At 37.9% G+C, this 27,336-nt stretch overlaps 1 protein-coding gene across 2 annotated transcripts in view; it reads left to right on the top strand.

Annotated features, from left to right (window-relative positions):
* Window positions 1–27,336, top strand: part of SERPINI1 (serpin family I member 1) — a 51,649-nt gene that overhangs the window by 10,934 nt on the left and 13,379 nt on the right. For both annotated transcript variants that reach the window (XM_026061334.1, XM_026061342.1), the window contains 4 exons: window positions 18,680–18,947; window positions 21,187–21,417; window positions 24,192–24,386; window positions 25,270–25,474. In XM_026061334.1, coding sequence (XP_025917119.1) covers window positions 18,698–18,947; window positions 21,187–21,417; window positions 24,192–24,386; window positions 25,270–25,474 — 881 coding nt within the window. In that variant the 5' untranslated portion in view covers window positions 18,680–18,697. The remainder of the gene's footprint in view (window positions 1–18,679; window positions 18,948–21,186; window positions 21,418–24,191; window positions 24,387–25,269; window positions 25,475–27,336) is intronic.

The raw sequence follows: 27,336 nt of genomic DNA, 5'->3' as shown, positions 1-27,336 counted from the left end.
ATGTATTCTCTAAGTTTCAATGGTTTTGAAAACATGTAGGCCTACTTTACGTGACACTTATCAGCACTTGAATTCTCCAGGAATTGGCACTTCTGGAACATCTTATGGCAGGCAAGCAAAATTAAACATGTAAATATGAATTTGGTCTAGTCTAGCCCAAACAACTTGGGTATACTATAGGTTGTTATACATGTGCTTGTTTGTTGTTTGTGTGGTGTGGGTTTTTTTAGCAGTACTATAGACCTTTGTCCTTTTATGACTTTTCTAGAGAAACAGAAAAGTAAAACCTTAATATCCAAATAGAGGTAAATATTCAAGAACATCAGAAAACAGATAGCAAGTAAAACATGTGAAATGATGACTTCTTAAAATGACTGGTATGGGAATTTATTTACATCGCTTAGGGACTCTTCATCCATCATCTTGATTGATAAGCTGTTCACATTTTTTCAGTCTCATGCCTACTGCCAAATAAATAACACAGATCATACAGGGACTTAAAATGTGACTTCATCTGAAGAGCAAGCTTGAGTATAGCCTGAAATGTTTCAGCCTGCTGTTCTATGCATGCACAGCTTCCCCTTCAAAACAGCCTTTTCCATTGTAGATCTGAATTTAATATCTTTCTCTATACATGAGCTCATTTAAGTTGATGGAGGACTTTTCAGAGCAAGGTGCTGTATAGTGCGCACAGTGGTTAAAAATTTGACCATTAAACAAAAAAGTAGCTTTATACTGCATTTGAGTGGTCACTTCTAGAAATAAAGTAAACAAGTTAACTTTCAGTGAGGTGGGTGAAATCACAAATTCTTCTGACTGTTTCCTTTTTAAACACTTTTTATGTAGTATTTAACAACTGTTGTCTAAGCTGTTGTAGGCCATCAGCCATTCTTTCAAAATATTTTTAGAAGAAATTTAACTGATGATCTAAAATTAATCAGATATGTAACTGACCAATACCATTTAGCTATTTTTTCCCATCTAATTTTACTTCTTATTTAAATCTCTTTTCTTATTTGTTCCTCCCCTTTGCTAGTAGTTATATGATTATCTTTTAAATCTAATAGCATGTACTCCTCTTTCAGTATTTTTTTAATCTGCTGAAGCCTTTCCTGTATACCACATTTTTCATTATAATTTATCTGTTAAGGATGAGACTTTCGAAATGTAAGAATTACTTAGTGGCTAAAGCTTTTTACTTTTCAGTGGTTCTTATGTGTGCTAGAAAATTCCACTTTTTTGTAAGCTCAGATTTCTGTAGACCTGAACAATACCAAGCCTGGAAGTTCTTCCAGCCAGTTAACTACAGACAAATTGGAGAGGCGAGGGGGGAAAAAAAAGGAGGACCAAATGTGTGAGAAGACTAAAAGGGTCATGTATGAAGACATTAATGACATCCTTTCGAGAGAGATTGTTGCTGTTTTCCCAATATTTTGAATTTTTCTTAAGATGCCAGTTGACTATAGGGAGGGGAAGTACTATTTTGGCTTCCCCTTGTTCATATGCACTTTTTTTAAATATAGTTACTAATGGTAAGTTATTTGTTAGTGCACCTTATTGGTTAATTCAGTTATTCCAGAATTCAACTCTAACTGGCAGACAGTTCCCATCCATGTGTGACACAGGTTTGTCTGGACATGAGTTCTGTATAGATAAATTGACATGATAAAATATGCAAAATACCTTTTAATCTGAATAAAAGTTATTACTCGGATAAGCTTTCAGCTTGCACAATTAGCCTTTGGGCTCAATTTATATACGAAAAAGGTGGTATCTGTAATGGAGTACTGAATTGAATCCATATTTATTAAATCTATTAAAGAAGAATAGACCAGATTTTTCAGCTGAAATGCATCTCCAGTGAGCAATGACAATTTAATGGAGTGCTGTCAGCTGATACCAGGTCAAAAATCTCTCTTGCATTATTGGAAACAGGTGTGTCAATTAAAGGCTAGTTTTACAAAATTACTTAAACACTGATTAGGAATAGTATTTTCTGGAATATTTATCTCCCATTCAGGCGCCAGAAAAGAGACTTGGTTTTTCAAGTGCTTGGCTGTTTCTGCTTGCTCTCAGCTGAGCTGTGGTGTGCTGTGCTCTCAGAAATCTGGCCCTGAATGTTGATGTCATATGTGGAAATAAAAAGAGGATGTGCTCACAATAAACTGGCGTTTGAGTTGGGTTCAAGTGGGTTTTGCCATGTGTTCCAATTTCATAAGGTATGAAAAGTATCATGTTGCTGATAAGGTAATGTTGCTGATTGCTTCATTTATTGAAAAATGGTAACCATGTTTTTTTATAAAGCAAGATAAAATGTTTATTAATGTGCCTCCTTTGGACATGCAGTGATTTGGTTCTGGGACATTAGATGCACAGCTGGGTTATGTAATCAACTTTTTTTTCCCCCTGTGGGTTGGGAGGCTAAACAAAAAAAAATTGCTGAGATGTTTTGAAATATTTTTCTGAATATTAGTTCAAGCATAGGGGAAAACTAATTTTTTCAGGCCTTTTAAATAAAAGCAAAGGTGCATAGTAAACAGAACTCAATTCATAAGGGGGGGGGGTTATATGCCATCCATAAAACTCATAAAACAGTGACTACTTCAATGTTTTCATACCTCACTCAGAGATATGAACCTTACTTGCCCACATTGCCAAAGGAACCCTGTAAGCATTGAACTGAAAGATATGCTGAGACATTTTTTGATTTTTTTTTTTTCTTTCTTTACAATTGTTTAATTATGCATAGAGCATAGATCAGGAGCAGGTTTAGATAGCCTTTTTCTCTTGCCCTTCCTCTTATCCCCCTTCCATGTGAGGTCATTACTAACTAGCCTAAAAAAAGCCTCTTTTCAGCTCTATCTTTCAGTATTTAGAGGGATGTAGTTCAGTGGTTCTTAAACTGGATCTATGGGATGCATATGAGAATGTATACGGACAAGAGAATGTATATGGTTGGGGGTGTACATACACATATGTATGTGCATATGTGTGTGTGTATATATAAATTTAAAAAATCTCTTTCAGCATATAGGGCATGGGGATGTGTATGCTGTATAAGGGGAATTTGAAACTCATTCATCTAGTTTATCCACTTTCCCAATGTATGGTCAACCACATCTTCACTTGTGACATGTTTGTCTACCACTAGATCTCTTTAAGAACATTATAGACTTCCCTAGGCAATCTATTCCAGAGTTTCATTGTCTTTATTAGTAAAATGCCATCACTATAATCTAGCCTGATGCTTTGTTACTGCAATTTGACACGGTTCTTGTCCCATCCACTGTAAGTATGGAATCTGAATACTATTTTAAGTCCTTCTTTAGCTTTTCACTCCTGTATGGATATGAAAGACAGGAACCAGAATAAAACAGCCCTAAACTGGCAAAACTGAGCTTTTTAAATCCATGTCACTTTAATACTTGACCACTTCAACTGGCATCATTGTTAATCAAATTACAGAAATAAGCACCTGCATTAAAGAATTTATAGCTGGACTGGAACGGCCATCAAGCTTAAGAGAAAATCACTTTGATGGGAAAAAATGCTCTTGGTTTTTCGAAAGGCACTACTTGCCTTTCACAATAAGCTTTCACTAATCTTGCATTTCACAATAACCAACTAGACCTCTTTTTCTGGCAATTCATCAATAATATCATAAAACTAATTATCTGAGACATCCACAGTTTGATCTGGATATTAAAGGGAAATACTTTACCCAAGAAATGGGAATTTAAGCTCAACAACTGTTAGAGGGACTGGTGAGTGGCATATGTTCAATAGCAGGAGAATATGGTTGTAGTCCTCTTCCTGAAACACTTCAGCAAAAGACAGTGGTGAGACCTAGGAATATGTGAACAACCTGAGGACTTTGAGATAGTTAATGCTCTAACTTTGTCACGTCATGGTCTGACTCTATATTACAGGTTAGACTAGTAGCACCTTTAAAAAGTACATGGAACTGTTTGTTTAATAAGGTCACAAAACTTTTTTTTTCTAATGCAGACTCACTGAATGGGAATGTAAGCAGTGCTTGAGGTTAGGGATCAGCTGTGACCATTCAGGCTTGTAATTGCAGCTGTGATAGTGTGTTTTCAAGTCTTGCTGTACTGAGTTTTTCTTAATCCATTTTTTTCTTACTAGGCTTTTTGTTGCCCCTCCTAATATATAGTAACAACTCCTGAAACCTAGCGAATCTTGGGAAAACAAATGTTAGGCTATTAATTTCTGGATATATAGAGACATACATTTAAATCTTACCTAGGCAAAGCAAGTGCGTGTTTGTGTCTGACATCATTTGTATTGAATTTGGTAACTACAGTAAGTGCGTGCAAATTTTATGACCTTTTCTGTGCAGTGAGGTTTGTACTGTTTTAAGTCTAGCTTTTTTAATTAGCATCAGGAAAAAACATTTATTAACCTTTTATTCCATTACTATTAATGGGTTAGGTTACTGAGGACTCTGGGAGCTAGAAGAGATGCGTCCCATTTACAACTTGATGTTTGCTGTGGTCAGCTTCTTTCTCTCTTTTTATAAAGACAAGCACCAAGCTGATGTCTCAGCTGATTACTGTTTGCTCTTTAAGCCATGCAGGAATCCATGCTACTGAATGTCAGACAGGATTAGGCACTTGATACAAATAAATTGCTTCCACCTGTACACAGGCAGTTTGCTGCTTAAAACAACAAATCCTTGAGCAGTGTTCTTCACGTAGAGTGCTTTTATATCCCATGTTGAATGATTTTGAACAGAGAAGAAATAAATTAAGAACTTCATTTAAGCAGATAATTTCATACCATCCATAAATAATGTTTCTCAGTTTAAGTTCACCATGCCTGCTTTTGTCCCTCAGAGCTAACCATAATTTTAAACAGAGTATGCAGTGTATTAAGGTGATAGTTTTTCTGATGATGAGGTGTAGAGGTGGCTGAAGTATGCAGTCTGGTGTTAATTCCCACGAGTGTGTAGTTGACCTCTGCGTGCTTCTCTGAGGGTTAACGGGCTCTGTGTGACTGGAGTTGATGTATTGTTGGGGTGTGATTGGAACCAGTAAAATAACTGGTCTGAAGTGAGTGACTTAAAAAAACAAAAGTGTGCTTTGAGCAGCATTTAGCACATAGCTGCACCAGCTCCGGGACATCTGTACAATGCAGTGCAATCTGATTGTTGGCTAATGAGTTTGCTGCGGAGGTAWAATGATTTAAAATATCTCTTTTGATGTGGCTATGTTAATGGAACTGGTCAACACAGATTGGGTCAAAATTCCTGTTTTGCACGTGTGCTTGCTCTTGCTTTGAGGCCCAGCTGTCCACCTCACTTATTTAACCTCTTCATTTAGAATTAAAACTCAGACAACCCCTGGAGAGCTTGTATGCAGGCACAGGACTTCAGGTTAACCTATTTATTTTTCAAAGCCAAGCTCATTAAAATTATTAGCCTAATATTTTTTACAAGGATATGTATTACCTGCCAATGTAAAATATTACATGCAGATGAATCATAGCATATAATGCAAAAAAAAATGGGGTTAGTAGTATAGCCTGCTTAACAAAGGATAGAATTAATGTTGACTTACCACAGGAAGCCCTAGAGGAAACACCTAAGACTCGTTGGAAAACAATTTTGGAAGCATGTGTGTGGCAGGGACAATGAGGCTTCAGCATTTGTTTTTCGTTATGTGTATTAGATATGGGTTGATTACTTTCTGTAAGGTACTGGAGTTCTCAAAAATTATAAAAATCCACTCTTAAAAACCTTTAAAAAAGATTCTCAGAGTGACACATAGCCTGAATGCATTCATACAGCCGTAGGGAGATCGCATAGATGTGAGCCAGTGAAGAACAGAAGTGGATTGATTGTTCTTGGGTGCTTCATGTTTGCTTGCTCGTCTGCAGTGCTTTAGCATTTCCAGTCAGAGCTAATGTGATACAAACTTCTCTGTGTGGGAGAATGAGAGATTAAAACAAATTCAGCTCCATACACATGTTGTTTAAATGGCTTATCATAGAGCGCTTGGAAAAGCATCAGTTTTCATAAACACAAACCAATGAGGCTTGAACAGTGATCCACAAAAGTGCATTTCAAGGCCAAATTCCACCTTCCGGGCACAGCTTGAGTACTGGACTCTACACTGAACTGTTGTGTCCGCAGATGGCCAAGAGGGATTTATGAACAGCCATAGGTCTCAAAGGCCGGGATAAACAAAACCATCAGAACAAAGATGTGAATATCTGACTATGTTTCATTCTGCGTGTTTTTTTTCCAAGTGAAATGAGCCTCCTTTTTTTCTTTTTCTTTTTTTCTTTTTTTTTTTGCCTCTGAGGAAGTTGTACTTGTTGTCTTCAGTTGTTGCATATCTTCTCTTGTGGACAAGATAGCTGCACAGCTGGGATTGTTTTCTTTTTCGTTCCTGTCTCTTCCTCCTTCTGTTTGCTGCTTTCCTATTTATCCCTTAAAATTGCTGCTGTTCCAGACATTCTCTGTGATGAATAATTGAAATAACACATATAGGGTGGTGCTGAATTTGTTTGTTGCCTTCATATCCTGCCTGCTCATCAGGTTAGAACGGTATGAGTACTGCTGCAGTCTTTTCAAGCTGGTAAATTCATGGATGCTAGGGAAGAAGTGAGAGCAAGGAAGGATTTGAATGAGGAGATGGAGGGGGGGAAAAAAGGAGACTTTAGGGGCAGTTCTGTCCACTATTGATGTTAACTGCTTTTTTCCTTGCATCCGGATACCTAAGTTGAACTATTGCCTTTTCTGGTATCTATAATCATGGCCCACAGACAGCTGCCCTGGTTGCTTTCTCATTTTTCCATATTTGCAGAGCTGCTCCCAAGTGGAAGGTGCATAAATTCGGAGTTTTGAAGTTGAAGAAATCTGGGATAAGAAAGGTAAATGAAAATATTTGAAACTACTAGCAGAGCAGAAAGCTATGATGAAGCCTAAGAGACAAGAATTAGAATTGACTTTAGGGCAGGAGAAAGAAGAGGTTTAATTTTCTTCTGCACATGCTCTTTCAGTGTTTCTCACTCCTTAGGGAAGATCAGTGATCAGCATCCTTCACATCAAAAGTTAAGTCTTTATGCCTTGTTTGGAATTTTCCACTCTGAAGTAGAGAGAAAAATCCTGCTACTAGCTGAATTTTGCAGCCAGCTTATTATGTAACTTTCAGAAAAGAAGTGTATTTTATAAGAGATGTTATGGTGCTTATCTTAGAGAAATATTTGAAATGGTTAAGCTTACATATTAGTGTTGGGTTTTATCTCAAAGGTACAGATTTTGATTAAGTACATGTTGATTGACTCCCTTTTGCTGATTAAGAATAAATAGCCTTTCTTTGACTCTTTCTCATCTTTTTCTCTGAAGTTTTTATGCAAGACCACCTTTAAGGGTTGCTTCATTTTGATTTTGTAGCAACTGTGGCTGCTACGTTGGTGAGGCTCAGCACGCTTGCCAAAACATCTCTTTCAACTAGCTTTAAAAACAGTCCTTTGCAGATCCTGTCCAGCTTCAGATGCTCTGCCAGCACGGCTCTATTCAGTGGGCGGTAATGGCTTTGGCACCTCTGCCAGCGCAGTTCCCCTGGCCGGCATCAGGCCGGCTGCCAGCGCGGAAGGTGCCAGGCTGCTGGGGTGGCCTGGGGAGCGGTGCTGGCAAGCTGCTGCGCTCGAGAGCTGCTGCGACCCAGTGTTTTCTAGCGCGCTGTCAGCTGGCTGTCGGGACTGTGGCTGTCATGACAATGTCTGATGCATGCAATTGTTTCTAAGGGTAATTGGAGCTGGCTGGAAGCTCACCAGTCGCTGTGGCTGCTGCAGTCTTCCATCTTGTGTATAGAAATGGGCTATGGAGCTGAAAAGCATTAGATAAACAATGACTGCCAGTTATAAATAGCAATCCTTGTAATGATGAGTTGCCGTTTGTAATTAATCTGGGCATAACATTTACTTTCTAATTCCAGGCTTAAATCGTATTATTTTTAAAGCAATCTGTACATCTGATTTCTGTACTGTAAGAACCCAGTTTTGATCTAAGTAGTGGTAACATAAATGAGTAATAGCTCTCTTGACAATAGTGCCATTACCTAAATGTAAATGGAGTCCAATATTGGCTTCAGACTTGCAATCAACATTGCTTTATAGGAAAGCAAGCTGTTTTGTATATCACACTTGCATTCACTTTATGAAGTCGTAGATTCCTTTTCTCAAATCTTGATACACTTTAACTTGCTTAATCTTTTTGACATATAGTTATATCCATGGCTTGATCCTTTTCCCTCTGAAGTCCTTGTAAAGGAGACTAAACAACATATTAAAGAATTATCTGCTTTGAACTTTTTGAATCGCACTGTTTCACAACTAGTATATGCCTTGTACTCTGGAGTGATTTAAAGACTATCATTCTTCATTGCATTTTATTAAAGACCTTTTCAAGACTTCCTGAGTCAGCTGGTAGGCTGCTGAAATTGAATTTGGCAAAAGTCTCTTCCAAAGAAACAATTTTAAGGTACTTTCCATGCAGTATTCTCTATTCCTGAGAATCACTGAATAGTGAAGGGCTCCCTATTCTGTTTGCATCCCTTTAAGTCCTAATAAGTTGTCCTTCAGTCCTCCAGCGTTTTAAGGTTTAAAATTGTCTGTGAGGTCTTGTATATATGCCCGACTAAATATGTAGTTTAATGTAACATAAGTCACTTTTATGCATAAATAGTTGCAAGAAAAAGTGTAAGGCACTTGAAATGTATTCCAAGTTTACTGGCTATAAATGCTTTTGCAAAATGCATTAATATTTTTAGGTTCTGCTGAAACTATAATATCATGATGCATTACAGCCATGTCTGTGACATAAATGACAGCTTTCATCACTTATAAAACTATGCTCTGGTACATGCAGTTATGTTGCCTTTAGACTTGAACTGCAATGRTTGCATCTGGCAGCTGCATATGGTGAAACTTAGCTACTGCCCTTTTAATTAAATTATGGCTGGGAGTGAGCTTCTGGGAGCTTGCTGATCAACTGAATTTCACAGTAAAATAACAGAATAGGTGACTTACTGTAAATAAGGGAATTTGCAGTACAAGCAAGAGCAGGCAATAGTTGTTCTTGTATCTAAAATAATTCATTGCCGTATGCTGTCTGTGCTGCTTCTGATGTAGAAAAGACTAGTACAGCATCAGATCACACTGTTCCTCTGCCCTCCTTTCCCAACCCATCCATAAGTAAATCTAAGGGAGGAAAAAAAATGCTACTGTCTCATTTGGAGCATGTCCCCTAGGTGGTGGTTTCATTGCAAGTGGAGTAACAAATTTGACTTTTCATTGAAAAGAAAAAAAAAAAATCCGAAAGTGTAACTTGTCAAAATTGGTTTGTAAGAGAGCTTTTGACTAAGGGCTCGCCTCCCCTCCCACGTCTCGGCGTGTCTCTCCTCCGTAGTAAAAGCAGTCCTAAGAGCAGGTTTGAACTGCTGGGCACTTTCTCGGGTCTCTGCTTGTGTACTGAAGCACAGCTGCTGGGCAGCTGTTGTGACCTGAGCCTAAATCAGCTTTCAGGGTTCTTCACAAGGTTGATCTAAAGAGTCTGGCAAACATCTTAGGTTATCAAAAACAGATTCAGTAGTGCTGACCATATTGTTGGGGGAGTGGGGATAGCAATGGAAACTTTTTTAAGGTAAGGCAACTTTGAGACACCTATATGAACCTTTTTGTTGTTCTTGCTCCTTGATTTGTTTTAAAAGACTGGACTGCAAGCTACAATTCTGTTCTTGTGGGCAATCTAGTCATTTCATTTCTGAATAGAAGAATGTCTCAAATTTTAAACTACTTGTAAAACAAAAAGAAGAAATTGAGATCCAGTCACTGTTTTCCTGGTTTTCTCTTTTGATATGTTGAGTTTTAATTTGTCATGCAAACTGTATACACTGAGTTATTATATAATACCAAAATAGCATAACTGATGCTTCTGAAATGATATGCACTCATTCTTTCAGCCACATTTATTCTTGTCAATGCTGAATTGAGGTCAGCATCTTTACCGTAAGTCCAACATTCGTGCAAGTGATCTCATTCCAAGAGGTACACTCTCAATGCTCACTGAAAGCCACATATATATCATTGTGCACCTGGTTATGCTGCTTTTAAGGGACTTGACAGGTAGACCTTTTTGATCTGTTGAAGATAGATCCAAAGCAGTATTTCAGTTTCTAGCCTTGAGGCTCTCCCTCGACCCACAGCTGGTTGTTGACCTTCTAAGGAGGTCTGCCTGCAGACCACCAATTCTGAACCTTTGGGATCCCCAAATTCTCCAGTACTTAAGATTTTTCTCCTTCCCAGAGCTTGGTTTTTGTATTCTTATTTACAGCTTATTCTTTGTGAAGCACATGGTAGTTGTCACAGATAAAAACACTTTGCCAAAGAATTCCTAGAGTTTTTCTTTTCTCTAGAAACAGAGCCAGAAGAAACAAATGTAGAAGTTGTGTATGGGTTAACACAATTGCAGGTCTTAGTAGTAGTTTCTGAAAAAGACCACCTTTCCTTAATTGTCCAGGCATGGATTTAGATGCTTGCTTTAGGCTATTCAAATTTAAGTATTGTGGATGTAGCCTCTCAGCATCTCTTTTTATTTTTTAATTGGAACTGAGGGATTATGCTTGAGGAAGCTCAGTTAAGATATCTTTGGCTTGCATAATTGCATCAGCAAGTTAGTGACTCAGTGCCAAGTTCTCTGAAAGTTTAAAAACATTTGGTGTTTAAGGTTAGAAATTGTCAATGTGAGAGTTCTCAGTACTGTTCTCCTTTCAGGTTTTCTAGAAGCTGCTGATGTTACGGGGCCATAACATATCCTGAGGAACATGCCTTGCTATATGTGTTTGAGAACATGGTTTTAGTACGCTCCGAACATTTCTTAACAAATGACTCTTCATCATCTTAGGTATCATATACTGACCCTTAAATACCACAGTACTTGATACTGTGCTGTTTTCTGGCGAAACTGACCTCAAAGTTTCCTGCTCCAGAAGGCCCCAGCTCCCTAACTGACAGATGGTGATGAAATCCTGTAACTTTGTTACTAATGTTCATGCAGATTGAAATATGAATGTAATTGCATGTCTCTGAAATAAACAGAATCAAACAAGCTTAATGATTGAACATATGTCTGTAGAACCTCCATCTGACAAGGTCAGAAGCTCGCATAGGCATATTAAGCTGCCTTTGCTTATTCAGTATAAACATTTTTTGCAACACAGAAAGCAAATATGCCCTAATATGAAGCAGTAGGCTTGCAGGCTGGATATAACCTACATATCAGAGACAGTGTTTAAGCCTGACAGTGAGACGTGTGATTTCACATGGTTGTCATCACTTCTCTAATAACCAAACTACGTTGTAGTTATCTTCAAGTACTGCTTGAATTATCCATGGTAGCTTTATCTTAAAACTCTTTATGGGCATTTAGTTATTCTCCCATTTCCTTGGATATATCCTCCTGGCTATAAGCAGTAACATATCATGGATAGCTTATCTACTATTCTGGAATTGCTGCTTTCTTTTAACACCTTTTAAATATCATTTTCAGGAAGACTCTCCTGTACCTTAATTCCACGTATATGTATACTTTAGTGGATTAAGTAAGCAGACCCTTATAGTAGTAGATGAGGTGTAGATTTCACATTAGATGCTTGGTTATAATGGTTAGCCTTTACTGCCATCCACTGTGTACCTGCTTGTTCTTACTTGTCATGTAAAAGTAATTATTTCTCGGGCTAAGTCAATGCAGGTTATAGCCTTGTTTTCCAGTGTGCTGTTTGTGTAAGTTCCCGTGCTGATGGAAGAGAATAGCTGAGCGACAGAGAGGAAGAGGACAGTGAACGAAGTAAAAACAACATAAGGGAAGGAAGGGACATATTACTTCTGTGGGATTTGTTAGGGGTAAAGCTGCAAAGTTCTCGGTGTGAGAATGCTTTGCTCAGGTAATGCTAGCTGGAGATGCAATTTTTGCCTAATCTGTAAAATAAAAAAATGCAAGGCTGGATTTCTGCGCAAAGCAGAAAGGATTGAAATAATGATTCAATATCGTACTGCAGTACAAACTGTTAAAATGGGTTAGTAAGAATCTTGTGATTTGTAATAGCAGCCACAGTCCCCTGTTATTGCAGGGCAGCACGCCTGAGGCAAGCCTAAACGAGCCACGGAGCTCCTCCTTTTGTTGTGTACCTCTGCACATCCTTTAAGGTAGTCATGACAACGACTGCCTGGCCCTCAGCGAACAGCTAATGATCTTGCTAACTGCTCGGTGCCTCTCCCTTGCTCAACTAGTGTTCCCTTGTTTCTTTAGGTCGGAAGAGTTGTGTTGAATTTTTTTAAATGGTTATTATTATGCAGCCCTTCCCTCTGATATGTGTACCAACAAGAGAGCATCTAGAATGAAGGTATCTGCAGCAATTGTCATGTTTGCTAACTAGCAAAGCAATAGTTGCTGAAGCTTTCATCAAACTTGTCCATCTTTCTATAATTAAAATCTGTTGTAAACATAATATAGTTTTGGGTATTGGGGAAGCGAGGGGCACCCAATTCCTACCTAGGTATAACAAAAACTTCTTGGGTATTTGTGTGGAGTGTGGGGGGAGGTTCTTCTTTCCCCCTCTGACCAGGTGGACTGGCTCCCTAAGTAAATTCATTTCTTTTACAAAAGCTGTTCTGCATACTTCTTTGTTTCTACAGGTGCTCCTCTCTGAAGGAGAGAGTGCAGTCAGTCCTGCTGCCACACTTGCTTGTCTCCCCAAGCTTTTCCTTCATCAGAAGGAATCAGCAGTTTTTCTCATTTGCTTCCCATACCTTTGGTGTTTAGCTTGCATGTAGCCAAGAATAATCTTTAAGGCAACTAATCTTAGTTTAGTCTGTGCGCTGAGGAACTAAGGGCAACACATCACAGTTTTATTTTGCAAAGTCACTGGGTTTTAAAAGCCATAAGGAGAGTTTCTTTATAAAACCCTAGGTCTGTATAGGTGTAAAAGATGAGAAACAGTAGCTTTTTTTTTTCTTCTTTTTTTTAACCTGTCTGGCATGTACAAGATGTTAGAATTTGACCCTTAATTGAATTTTTTGGCACCTTCCTACTTCGAGTCCAATTCTTCTTGCTGTTTCAAAATTCATGGAATTTTATTTCTGTGAACCCAGTGCGAGTTTCAGGCAATATAACATCTCTCAAAATATCTTGGCTTATAGAGGATGTTTGCCCCTTTTGCATTTTTCTGAAAGCATATGTGATGAACTGAATAGTTCAGAGTTTGTGGGTGTGAGGGGGCGATGTTGTTCTACTTCCTTTCTCTTAGTCATTCCAGCCTTATGCTTGGAGAGAGGCAAGAGCTACAGTCGTAACGAGTCTTGTGTTCTAGCCTGTGGACATTTTTCTTTAAACATAATTTAAACTGTTTTTTCTCTCTGCTCATGTACAGGAGTACTACTGAATCTGTGCTGGCTATAGGACAAAAGAGCAGGAGTGTTGCCCTTGCACTGAGCTAATTGGCGTCTGTTGTGGAGGTGGGGCAGACTAAACTTTAGGGCTGATGAAATTTTTACAGAAGCTTTCTGCAACTTTGAAAGAAATTTTCCCAGGAATTGAACTAGTTATGACTTCAATGCAACTAACTACTGAATGAAGCATTTCTGGAATCTCTCTGGATTACTTTAAGTAGTAAATGAGGGAAGTGATAAATGGCATATGGAGATTAAATTTCAAGGTGAAAAATCATTTGGTATTGGGAAGAAAGGAGTTGTTCCAAATGATCGTGCCGTGCATAAAAACAAATTAAAATCAGAAGCAGAGGGGAGAGCCCTTCATTTGAGATGGTTCCCAGAAACTCAAGCTCTTTACAGAACTGCATCCAAAAACAAAAGAAGCCCTTGCACAAAACAGGCGTATCTTAGTACCCAGAGCAGAAGTACCAGGAGAACCACAAAGGAATGTCAAACTGAGTGGAGTAGGTGTTCAAGTAAGGAAGTATATGTATGTTAGAGAAGCAGATTTAAATTGAAGTTATGGTAAAATTAGTCAAATAACATGATGCACATGGGTATCACTGAATTGCTACATCATTTAGTGTTCTGGTGCTGCCTCTTTGAGAAGATGAGTTGCAAGCAAGAACAAAACTAATACTATGACAAACCTCTGTAGCAAGAGATCATTTATTGTACACACTTCTTTTTTCCAGAAGAGACTATAACAAGGAGAGCATTTGTGTATTTGCACTGATTCTTTCATCACCTGGTAGGAGAGCGTGTGTTCATGTATTTGGGTTAAGATAAAATACAGCAGAACTTAGTTTGTCACTGGCTCTGAAACAGGAAATTCACGTGTGGTGTTAACAGCTGTGTGCTTGGTGGGGAAAGGAATTTTAACAACTCCATGTCTTTTTTTTTTAAATTTGTGTAGTAGCCAGTGAATGCAAAATGCATACAGTAACATCTGAAACTGGTTCTTTTTTTTTTTTTTTTAAGATTGCTAAATATGAACTTCAACCCCCTTTTCAGCTGATGCAGTATTATTTAACTAGATTTCACTGATGCAGAACAGCTAAGAGAGACTGTACTGCTGATGACTGAGGAATGCTGTCTAAAAACTGATATTCATGGGAATTGTTTAATTTCCCAGGCATACATATGTAATGTTCAACTTCATTTCCTTCACTTAAAGTATGTTTGTGAATAGGGTATAGTGTATTCTAAAAAATGGTCTCCAATTCCATACTGTTACAATCCAGCAAAATAAGCAATGCTGTCAAATCTTAGTGAAGAAAGAGTCGAGAACGTGCTGCACCCTGATAAGTGCTCATCTGTTCATCGGATCAAGACCTGCATGAAGAGGCATGAGAAAGCATAAAACCAGACAGTAATATAGCCTTAAGTAAGGTGGAATTGGGGAAGCTATAACCATTATGACTAGAATGCTAATTTAGAACTAAATTTCCAATTGTCAGTAGAAAAGCTTTTTCCAGAAGTACAAAAACAATTGAATTGAAGAATTTACCCCAAACCTCTCAGCTTGTACAGGTAAGAATAAAATGTAAAAATGGTAATCTTTTTCACATTGGCTTGCAAGGCTTGATCAGAATGCTGTTCTGTAGCCTTCTCCCACAGCCATTCAGTCTGCTTTAGAACATCTTCCCTTAGTTTGTACTCCTGTTCATATGCTGTGAAAAAGCCATAGCTTCACAAATATTGTAAGCTAGCACTGCCACCGGAAGCAATTGTTCCATCCTCTGCCTACACCTGCCTGCTCATTCCCACCTCCCTGACTCCCTCCCTTTTTCCTGCACGTATATGTATGGAACCGTGCTATGACTTTCTCTAAACTAGAAATGATATGGAAGGAGGAGGGAAAATCTTAACTGTTTGGCTTTTGTTCATTCATACTTGGAATTTGGATTCAGCACAGTTTAACTTTATGCATTGACATCAATGTGTTTTAAACATGTATTTTAAAAACTAAGCTCCAACTTGGTGCTTTTTGCCTCAAAGAACATTTCCCTTAATTAAAGTCTCACTTAAAAACTGGTGATAGCTTTATTCAAGCATGCAACAAAAAGCTTGATAAATAAACAGTATAGATCTCTTTTGTYTCTGTATATGTACCTATTCTATCTTCTGTCCAACCAAATAACTGAACTAAAAATACTTCAAATTATTTCATATGAGGAGCTTTTCAGGAGACTAGTCAGGAAGAAAATCTTCAATTTGTATATGATTTGGGCTTTTTTAGCTTTATCTGATGCCAGATATTAGCATCGAAATAGTCTGACTTGGTGAGCACCTCACTAAGATGTGTTTCCCCCCCCCCCCAATTTGTTTAAATGTCTAGCAATAGCGCATATGACAGACAGCATCCAGTGAGGGTGTGCTGAATAGCTGCCTCTGCAACAAAAAGGCTTTGGAGGAATTTCCTTTTTTGAAATGGAAGATTCTGATGTCTGTTGTAACCTTCTCTCACTCCAAGCTGGAACAGTTCTGTGCTAGGGGCTTGACACAGGGAAAATTCTAAGCTATTTTTTAACTACATCCGTGTTCAGCAACGCAGGTTGTTTGCTCACATTAGCATGTGAATTTCTCTGAATTTGTAGGGCAGTTTAAAAGCCATGATGGTACTTTGAGCTCATCCCTAATAAAAGAAAAATAAGCTTCTGCTTAGCTATTCTTGGAGCTCTGTTTATGACACTGCCATAGACTTCCTGCAAGACTTTATATATATATCGTTTAGTCTGTTCCTCATGTGTAAAATATCACTTATGAAGCTTCTTTCCTCACAGTTTTTTTGAGCTCTTTTTGTTCAGGCTGCGAGGTGTTTATAAGCATCTTTCCTTCTGTTTGTGCAGCTTTCAGAAAGAGAGGCTAATAGCAGGATTCTGTATATCACAGTAATGTGCTGAATGCGGTCCCTTATGTTTGTAGTGTTAGGAGAGATGCTTGCTCTATTTCTTTTTAATAAGGAAATCTAGAATGTCCAGAACTGCAAAGGAAACAGGGAAGTCAATCTACGGTCACAGAAATCTTAATATCCTTAAGCCAGTAATTTTTAAGTGGACAGGTAAAAAATACTTATAGCTATTAAGAAAAGTAATGAGTGCTTGTGATACATTTATGCTGTTTTGAACGATTAAAAGTTAATGGTCTCAGTCTTTATGAAATAAATAGCAAAGGTCATGCCACAGACTGAAACGTGTTCCATTGGGAGATAGTGAAATGTTAGGTAGTTTTATAATTATGCTGAAGTATATAGTTATTAAGGAAAAAGCAAAATTTGAAGCTAGTACTTTAGGTCTAGGTGATTTATTCTGTGTCATTCTTAAGTTGATGGTAAGCAGAGTAAGACTTCAGTGGAGATTTTTGATATCTTGCTAAGAATCAAGTAAAGATTTGCAGGTAGTCCAGAGAGATGGCGTGATGCCAGCGTAGGGGAGTGCTTACTGGGATTGAGGAATGGGGCGTATTTCACACAGCCAAATACACACACAAGCAGTCATCAGAAAGGAGATGGGGGGGAAGGGGTAAAACAAGGCCCTGGCTACCACACCTCAGTAAGGACCTGTCCTTTTCCCCTGATGCTTTTGTGGTTTCTGCACCCATTCAGCTGTTTCAATTTCTCACTGAAAAAATGAACAAAAAGCTGATCTGTGGCTAGGAGACAGGAAGAATCTTAAACAGTGACTGCATCAAAGTTACTGCCAAAACACGTACATGGACCCTGTTGCTTTTTAAGCTTCCTCAGCTATAAAATGTGAGTAATAATACTTAAATTATGTATCATTTGGTGTTGTGTGAGTTAATTAGATAATGCTACATAGTGCTTTGAAGATGAAATGCATAAAATAAATGTTGTATAAAGCTTACTAAGGGTCTGTATGTCAGGTATATAGAAATCCATGGTAACTCTAGAAACAAAAAAAGCTGGAAAGCCTAAGGCAGAGGCACTTGGGCTGGCTCATGCTGATTGACTTCAATCAGGCACATTCACACAAATATGGTCCATGTCGGTAAGTGCTGTAGACAGGCACAGCAGCATGCAAACATTTATTCTGGACCAAAGTTGTTTAATCATGCATTCTCTAGACCACTAATTCAGGAGTCTTTGCTGCGTTATGTGTTAGAGATACCCTAAGTGTCTAAGAGAAGGAGCTGAAATGTAAGCCATGTTGGCTTGGCATTGCTGACCCCAAACACTTGGAAGTAGTATGTGAGGTGCCAAGGTAACAGGAGGTTTAAAGGAAAACTGGAGGGATGGAGATGTATGTAGATTGCTGCAGAAGCTGGAGTTTTAATAACATCAGCTGTTGTGTGATTAGGCAAGCAGGTAGCTTGGGACCTGTTGTTCACTGAAGCTTTTTAGCAAAGCTGGAAGGTGGATTAGTGAAGAGCATTAGTACTAACCCTCTATTTCTCTATTTAGATCCCTTTCTTGTTTTCTCTGTTGTGAAACTTTCTCACTGGTGTATACAATAACCTTAACTCTCCTCTAAAGATCCCGGAGCAGGTGTGGTCCCTTAGTTAAGTAACTAGCCAACTTTTCACTGTTATTTACTAACCAAAGGTATTTCGTTTGGTAAATGAGGCATGTTTGACTTATTTTTCTTTCAAAGACTTTTTTTGACTGTTTGTCATGTTTTGTAACCGAGCAGCATCATGGTATACTTCCTTTGTCATGAGTGTCAGCAAGCTCTTACAGTACTTAAAATAGTTTTACCAGTTTGGGGCTTTTGGTGACTTAAATGGATAAGTTGCATCTTACTGGAAGGTCAAATATAAGAAATGTGTGTCTCTAAGTCTCCTTGGTGAAGAACTGCAGAAGCGCATATTAATTCCAGAACCGTTGTTACAAAAAAAGACATTATTATGTCTTTTGAGACTTTTTCTGTAGAAGTTGCATTTTGCTAATCTATTGTAGGTAGGTTTCAAAAGGATAAAGTCACATAATGAAATAGGTTACTTTTTTGAAAATAGATCATTACTTCAGTTTGAATGGTGTGTTTTTCAGTGTCTCCTCCAAATAAATGAACTGAACTCCATAACTGAATTTTTGTCCACATAGATTTAAGGCTAAACAATTTACTATTGTGTTTCTTCTTCCCTGAGCTGAATCTTTTATTTCTTAAGCAAGGCTGACTTATTTTCTCTAAATTTTATCTTGCAGATCTTAAAATCTCAAGACATGTATTTCCTTGGACTGTTGTCTTTGCTTGTTTTGCAAAGTAAGGCCTTCAGTACAAATTTTCCTGATGAAACCATTGCTGAGCTTTCTGTGAATGTTTACAATCAGCTGCGAGCTGCTAGAGAAGATGAGAATATTCTTTTCTCTCCTTTGAGCATTGTAATAGCCATGGGGATGGTAGAGTTTGGAGCCCATGGAACCACCTTGAAAGAAATTCGACATTCCTTGGGTTTTGACAGCTTAAAAAATGGTAAGGTCTTTTAATCATGTTTTACTGTGGGTATTTTTTATCTTAAAGCAACTGATGGCAATGCCTGAACAACCGTGGAAATGACCCAGTGCTGTCTCTGGGTTGTTAATCAGTAGACTCCTTGACATCCTGTTTGACCTGAGCATGCTGAAGCATGTTTCAGTGGATTCTGCATAATTTGGGATGCTAACATACAGCCCTGGCTTGGGCACCTGAACCTCAAGCAGTTGAAGTTAACTGTTAGTCTTGGCTTCCGTATGTAAAATAATCATGTCATTTGCCTGAGAGTCATAAGATTATTTTTGGTAGTATCATTTGTTAGGGCTTATAAAGAAACTTGAAAATGAAAACAATAGAATTAAGCAATATTACAAAGAAGAAAACATGAAAATGTCTTAGTAGTTTAATTGGAAATGTTATAATGCATCTCTGACAAAAAAAAATTTCTTCTAAGATATGTTACGTAATTTTGTCATTCCTTGATAGAACTGACTGAAGTGGGAGGGGGGATGAAAACTTACATGATGGGTAAATGTTGAGTGTCATTAGTCATGAAATTCGTATTTAAAATCTGTAGAAGACAGGTGTATAACTGCTGTTGTATTAACCATTGAAAGGCAGAATGTGGAGGTAAGGTGTAAAAACAAGTGTTTTTATACTTCATCTTTTGCCTCGTTTCTTCTAATGCTGAATTTCACTGTAAGAAATATGCAACTAATGTAGTTGTATGGATGTAATTGAGGGCAAAATTTTCCCATGCATTCTTGTATTTCTAATAGAATCTGCACGTTCTTTACCCTAAATTCTGTGTCTCTAATGTTCTGTCTGCATTGCACTGTGTAGCAAACAGATATTCCAGCTAACTTAGGAAATATATGCGTCTTGTTTCAAGACGCATGTTTCAAGATGATACCCTGTGGGTTTCCATTAGCCTTACTGAGAAACAGGGTGCGTTTCTTTTGCAGAGAGAAAATTACTACCATACCATACCATTTCTGGGATGGGGTGATCCAAGTCGTGCATCCTGATGTGGTGCTGCACTGTGGAACGCAAGCACGCTCTGTTAATGCAAGCCACTCCATAGTATGACTGCAAATGGAAACGATCAGTGAATGGCAAAAAATTAATTTTTTAAGAGGCAATTTTTATACATTTTGATGTAGTAATTGGTTTGAAAGCTGGGAATAAATCTGCTAATTCACTTATCTTACCGGACTTTTAAGTCCTCTGTGAAAGGATCTGGGGGAGGGAATTCTGAATACAGCTTAAAATGAGGTGTGTTCAGCAAGTTCACTGTGCAGTGTACCACTACACAGACAGTGCCTTCCTCTGAAGATTACAGCACACGTTTAGTTCTACGGTTTGTCTCTAAAACATTGACAAGTTGTCCCCCGACTATAACTGAAGATGGTATGCAGTTGACTTAAGCTGGGCCATTCACAGCTCTTTCATGAGCGATACTCAGTGAAAGTACTCCAATGATTTTGGCTCGGAATATATCATTTTGCTCAACTTTTAAGTTACTTTTTAAAATTTACCTGGAAATTTCAGCTTCAGGTGGACCATGCAACAGTACAAGCTTTCTGTCTTAAAGCAGAATACTTTGAGTCTCATCAGCTTTTTGCTTTAGGAGCAGTTTAGGTTTCTAGAGCTTTTTTTCTGTGATGCTGTCACTGTCAGAATTCCTCATTAACCCAAACAAATGATTCTGTTCTTCTGAGGTCCTTACTTCGAAACTTAAAACTCATTGTTCTTTGCCAGGGCCCTAAAAAATGGGCTTTTTGGATGTAACAAACATTCCATTAAGGATTTGTGATGATAAAGCATAAAAGCGTGATGTAAGAATAATCCTTTTAAATTGCTCTTCTGGTGTTGAAAGGAATACCATTGGCAGCTCTGTATGTGATGGGGTCCAAATGACTTGTTAATTATGCTTATTGTAGGTAGTAGAAAAAATAAGATCTGAATAACATGATGATCTGCCTTCATTCAGATCTGAAGGTTTGGACAACTTCCAGTCAGTAAGGCTGCCTGCGCTGGTCATTACTGGATTAAAAAAAAAAAAAAAGTTAAAAAGAAAAACAAGGTGCTAGGTCAAATGTAAAACAAACATTTAAAAGATGAACATCTGCCCTTCCCCTGCACCCCCAGGAGCTTTGTGAATTTCTGGAGGAAAACGCAGAATAATTTTATTTTCTGAAATGTTTTCTCCCTGAATCTATTTTCTTTCTTTCTGCAGGTGAGGAGTTTGCATTCTTGAAGGACCTTTCTGATATGGCAACTACTGAAGAAAGTCATTATGTTCTGAATATTGCTAACTCCCTCTATGTGCAGAATGGATTTCATGTCAGTGACAAGTTTTTGCAGTTGGTGAAAAAATACTTTAAAGCTGAAGTAGAGAACGTAGATTTCAGTCAAAGTGTGGCTGTAGCCACCCACATCAATAAGTGGGTGGAGAATCATACAAATAGTAAGTCCATGTGGTTCTTTTATGTACTTCTGCAGTGTTTGTGTTTCCAAGTTGGATAATTTTGTAGAGTTATTGCCTTGACTGTTATCTGTTCACTTTAAGACTAAAGTATCTCCTCCCGTAAAAGGAATTCTAATATCAGTTCTTTGTGGAATTATTTTTCCTGTGCAGGGATGATCTGTCTTTAGGTAGTACTTACTGTTACTAAAGCACATGTATCTGCCAGCATGTATCTTCCTCTGTGTTGCTATCTTGAAGTACCTGTAACATTTATTGAAGGTGAATGATATTTTAATAGTAGGTATTTTAACAGTATTCTAATACTGATCTAGATATTTATTTATTAGAAATAAATAGATAAGTGCTGTTACCTGCAGAAAAACTTTATATGAAGAGATTATTGGCCTGTGTTCTAGGTGTGTGGAGGGTCCCTAGTTGTCTTTCTCAGGAGCTCATAGGCGCAAGGTACTAAGAAATAGAATACTAAGGAATACAAAAGACAATTTTGATAAGCACAAAATCAGACCCTGTAAGCGAATCTCTTCTGACGTGAGGAAACAACTCAAATGAACCAGATAGCATGCAGGGAGAGTATTTGATTTCAGGAAGATTAACAACAATTTGTAGCAGGGGAAAGGTGCAAGTGTAAAACTACTTATGTAAATGTATTTACTCAGACCTGCATGATGTATAGTGCTTGCTTCACATGTGGAATCACAAGCATGTGGTGTTCTCTGATTACATGTAGAATCAAGGTATGGGAGTGAAGTTACTGCCCCCTTGTAGGGATCAAAGCATAATCTTGTTCAAGATCATCTGGCACACTCTGTGGAGGTTGATGTTTTAAAGAGTAGTTCAACAACAGAGGACCAGTTCTAACATAATTTGTACCATTGTAAATCTAAAGATAAGATTAGAATCTCCTTTAAGGAACTGACACATCACTGTGTTGTCTGAACATTTAAGAATCCCTAATACTTTATGGAAACTTACGGCACTGAAGTAAAAAGCTCATGTAGTGCTTTTATTCAGTTTTGAAAATCATCTTGTTTTTCCAAGGAAAATGGAACCTATTATATCCATAATAAATTCTGCCCTTTATCTAAGGCTACAGAAATAGAGAGAGTGCAAGTCATGCAGCAGATTGCACAATGTTTTCATGGAGAAACATGGTGCATGTCTGAGGGAAACTTAAAATTCTCTTTCTTTTAGAAAGAACAGCAAGATCAGATCCCTTGCTTAATACCTGCTGCGTGTGCTGACCAAGCTCATAACCATCACCCTGGCAGGAACTGTAGAGCCAACAAAGACAGCTGGGGGTCTCGTAGCATTAGGTTGTGATGGTAACAGCCCCTCAGCCTAGTTTCTTAACACTAGAAATCGTTTTGTCCTGCCTGCCTGCTAGCTCTGCTGACAGAGGAGGAGACTACTTTTCTCATTAGGAAAGGGATAGAAGACAGACAGGCTTCTAGTTCCAGTGTGTTAAGCATGATGGGGAGGTTCAAAGTAGAAAACATAGCTGTCCAAGGTTTCTCTGGCCAGAAAAATTCTTAACATACATTTGTTAACAAGATGTGGCTGAGAAATGTAAGGGAATATGATGCACCAAATGAAAAAGGAAAAACTGGAAGTGTATACCACCTTGGTTTCTTCCTTTTCTCTTTTTTTTTTTTTCCCCCTCCCTCCAACGATAGGGAGCGAGTGTGTAAGCATGGGTGACATTTCATTTCCAAGAATGTCCTTTCAGTTAAAATGAAGTATAAGTAGAGATAGTCGTGCCTAAAACAAATACTGCCCCTATGATACACAAGTTTCGCACCAGCTGGCAGATGTCATGTGTAGCTCCAGAAAGCAGAATTAATTTGTATTTTAAGCCATGGATTAAGAAGTAATAATCAGAGTGAGGAATGAATTTATTTTAACACCTTGCACTGCAATGTCAGTTAAAAATAGAAGTGAGCAAGAAAGCAAGCCACCTGAAGTAGGCTGTAATTCTTCAAGAAAAGTGGCAAATTTGGTCAGTGTATCAAATTTGCCAAACTCAGTTATTTTGCTGAAAAGCAAGCTGTTTATGATGAGCTAAAGCAGATAGCTTATAACGTATTCTCATATAAATGATTTATTTAGGACTAGGAGCAAAGCAGCTGCTGTGCTCAGCTAACGAACCTCCCATGAGCAGAGCATATGCAAGATGTCTTTTCTCTTTTGTTTTCCAAGACCAAATGTCAGTGGAACAAATGCAGAGAACTTGCATTCTTTATGATTAGTCCTTTCTTTGGAGTCAGTGGGATGCTATTTGATTAGAAACTGAACACTTCCAAATTGGCCCAGGTGCTGCTGAAGTTTCAATGGATATGCTTACACACTTTAAGCACCATTTAAGTGCTGCTTTGGTTTGGAACCAAAGTATGTAGGAGTCTTGACCTCTAGAGGATAACACTGAACTGTATTATAGCACCAGTATAAACATTCTTTGACCCCATTTCCACTTCAGATTTCATTGTGGTGTATATTCAAGCAGTGATGAAGAAACAGTTGACTGACATATGCTTGATGGAAGGATTTACGTACCTACGCTGTGATTTAGGTTTGCAAAACACTGGCAGCTTAATTTGGGATTTAATGGAACATCTGAATTGGAAATTATATGTTAGCACAGCTTTTTATTTTCTTGCATTTTCCAAGCTGTCTTAGGTTTTGATTTAATGTTCAATTTGACATGCTGACTGACAGTCTCTCTCTTTTTTTTTTCCTCCCTCCCCTCCACCCACAAGATATGATCAAAGATTTTGTGTCGTCAAGGGATTTTGGTGCTCTTACTCATTTGGCTCTAATCAATGCAATCTACTTTAAGGGTAATTGGAAATCACAGTTCAGACCTGAAAATACAAGAACTTTTTCTTTCACTAAAGATGATGAAAGTGAAGTGCAGATTCCAATGATGTACCAGCAAGGAGAGTTTTACTATGGTGAGTTGGAGCTTTAGCAATTTAAAGCTAGTAATTCTTTCCTTAATAGCATTGTTGCAGTAATATTCATTTGTATTGTTGTGTATTCTTCCACCTGTAATTCTAAATGTGGTGTTTGACTGCCCAATGAAGGGATTCTGATTTGATGTCTTTTCATAATGTGTTATTCTGAATAGTGACCTTTTCATAATTCATAATGACCTCTTTCTTGATTATTTTTTAGGTATGTGTTTGGTGCCACATGCTGAATTTTAGAATGTTTGACCATTATTTCCAACCTCTTTACATTTCTAGAGCTATTCCTGGTTCTCACTAAAATGTTTTCTTGTGCTTTGCTATATATTGAGTGCTGTTTGTAAATGTCTCTGCCCCTGTTCATGCTGTTTTAACAACCTTAGAGAAGAGAAATAGCGGTTCTATGAACAGCAGAATTAATGATGCTTGTTTTCTTTAACTTGAGGTTGAACCTCCAATACGGGTTCTACAGGGTCTAGCATTGACAGCCTTTCCCTCAGTCTCATCATTGATAAACTGTCTCTCTCCTGAATGAAAATATTCTGCTGCTCATTTCCATGAAACTCTTGGGAATTTTAATATCTTTGAGGCTTCTGTCTAACTTGATGGAAGTTAGCTAACAGATTCAGAGGTATGATTACCTACAATCTGTGTGATTGCATAAGCTTCCCTGCTTTAGGAAAACAGATGTAAGGCTCAGACCCTATGGTGAAGAAAGCAATATTGATTTTATACAGGGTAGAATAAAGAGGGTCACTTTAAGCTCCAGTATCTAGCAAATATTGCATAGTTTTAACTATTTAATTTTCCCCTGTCTCTAGGAAAGACAAAAGAAAATAATTCTGATATCTTTTTTCCTCTTTTGTAGGGGAGTTCAGTGATGGCTCCAATGAAGCGGGTGGTATCTACCAAGTTCTGGAAATACCATATGAGGGAGATGAGATTAGTATGATGATTGTTCTTTCCAGACAGGAAGTTCCACTGGTCACGTTGGAACCACTGGTCAAAGCCTCGTTGATTGATGAGTGGGCTAACTCTGTGAAAAAACAAAAAGTGGAAGTATATCTACCAAGGTGAGATCATGTTCCCAAGTCAAAAGAAGGGGAAAGACTGTTTGCATTCAGCGTGATCGGAGTAGCACAGCAGATAAAACTTGAACAGCTTGATCAGATCTGTGGTTATGTAGCAACCAAAAGCAAGCTGCTTTGAGAAGAAAGCCCAGGAGGCAGGCGCTGTGATCTGCTAGTTGGCTGAGCAAGAGATGAATGTTGCATTTGTCTCTTTCAGCTGTAAGCCCCAGAAAGGAGGAATATAATCACTCTGAATGATGACTTACTTCATTTTGTGGAGCTCGTTATGAATAATTCTGTTTAGAAAGGAGCCATAAAAATATTGCAAGTCTGAGAACTAACAAAAGCTAAAATGTTTCATTTACGTACTAATTAGATTTCTATTTGTTGCTAATTTAAAAGTCCTAATGGTATGCATCTATGTAGACACAAATGGTTGAATGTTGAGAAGTAATTCCAGTTAGTTTGTCTGCCTTTTTTTGCAGCTGTAATAAATAGTTTTCTCTCTTTTTCCTCAGAGGAGTAATAGAATAACAAGACGTTCCCATCAGAATGGGATGGGACTTCTGTCCACTCATTTGTGGGCACATAAACTCAATGTGCTCAGTGGCATGCATGTTTATTCAAATATACCGCTTAGTTATTTTTCACAGAATTCTATTTTATCTGCCTTCAAATATTCTTTTTTCATGCTGGCCCTATACTTGACATAGTAATAGAGGTGCTTACTGCTAAATGTCTCAAATGTGTAGTTGGATCATGATAACCTTTGAGTGATTCATAATGATTTCACTGAAGTGTTTACGTAACAATATAACACAATTTTAATGTAGTTCATTCTACTTATTCTACTTTCTGTGGCATTATGCAGCAGTACATGGCAATAGAAAAAATACTAGTAGTGAATCCTTTTACTCATTAAAACAGCTTTTTTGTTTTTTCTTCAGGGGATTTGAGGATTTGAGTTTGTTATATTTCACATACAAAGAGCAGGACAAGAGTCCTTACAGTTTGACTTTCCTTCCAATGTAAGGACCACTTTCAAGAAGCTAACTGCAGCTGTGAGCACGATAAGCCAAGGCTAGCAGGAGTAAATTAGATTGAGATGAACTGGTGCTGTTGGCATGCCACATCATTCCAACTTGAGATTGAATCCCACTTCCTTTAAAGTTGTGGTGTTTGGAGTCAGAGCAGTGAGGGAACAGCAATGTTTTGGGCTCTTTATTTTTCTCTGCTCCATATAGTTGACAATAGGAGTTACAATTTTTAACTAGCTATTCCTTTGAAGAAGCACAGAGAGCAAAGAACTACACTGCAGATTTTGTAAAAATTGAGCCTACCCTCTTTTTCTCTTTTGTTTTTCCCTCCCTTGAAATTTCAGGCCCAAGGAGGTTTGGTATTAACATTCTGCTAAGATGCAAGGGGCGCTTCTCCCAGGTAACATCTATCCATGTCTGCAGACAGTCTAGATGTTACTAAATGAATTAAATATGAGAATATGAGAATTCCTCCATTCCTCAAGCTTCTCTTTTATAATTTTTATCTTTAAAACTCTCTTATAAATCTGGAGTATTTCACAGTGTCTGTATGGCATGCTGAAGTTAGACATCTTCTCTCAGTGGAATGCTAGAGGAGTGTGTGATTCACAGCAGAAGTCTCTCTCTGTTGATTATAAAGGGAATTATGAAAACTAGCTTCTAAATTTAGGAAGCTTAGGTATATAAAGTTAAATACATGAATACCATTGTAAACATACTAATGATACTGAGCTTGAGTTTTATTTTTACAGGTAGTTTGGGGGTTTGTTTGCTTTTTTAACCAAAAGCAGGGACTCCAGGATTCCTTGAAGCCAGGATCTCGGACAT

The sequence above is a fragment of the Apteryx rowi genome, unplaced genomic scaffold (assembly GCF_003343035.1).
Source record: "Apteryx rowi isolate R43461 unplaced genomic scaffold, aptRow1 scaffold_10, whole genome shotgun sequence".
Lineage (NCBI taxonomy): Eukaryota > Metazoa > Chordata > Aves > Apterygiformes > Apterygidae > Apteryx > Apteryx rowi.
This window is presented reverse-complemented; position numbering and strand designations above follow the sequence as displayed.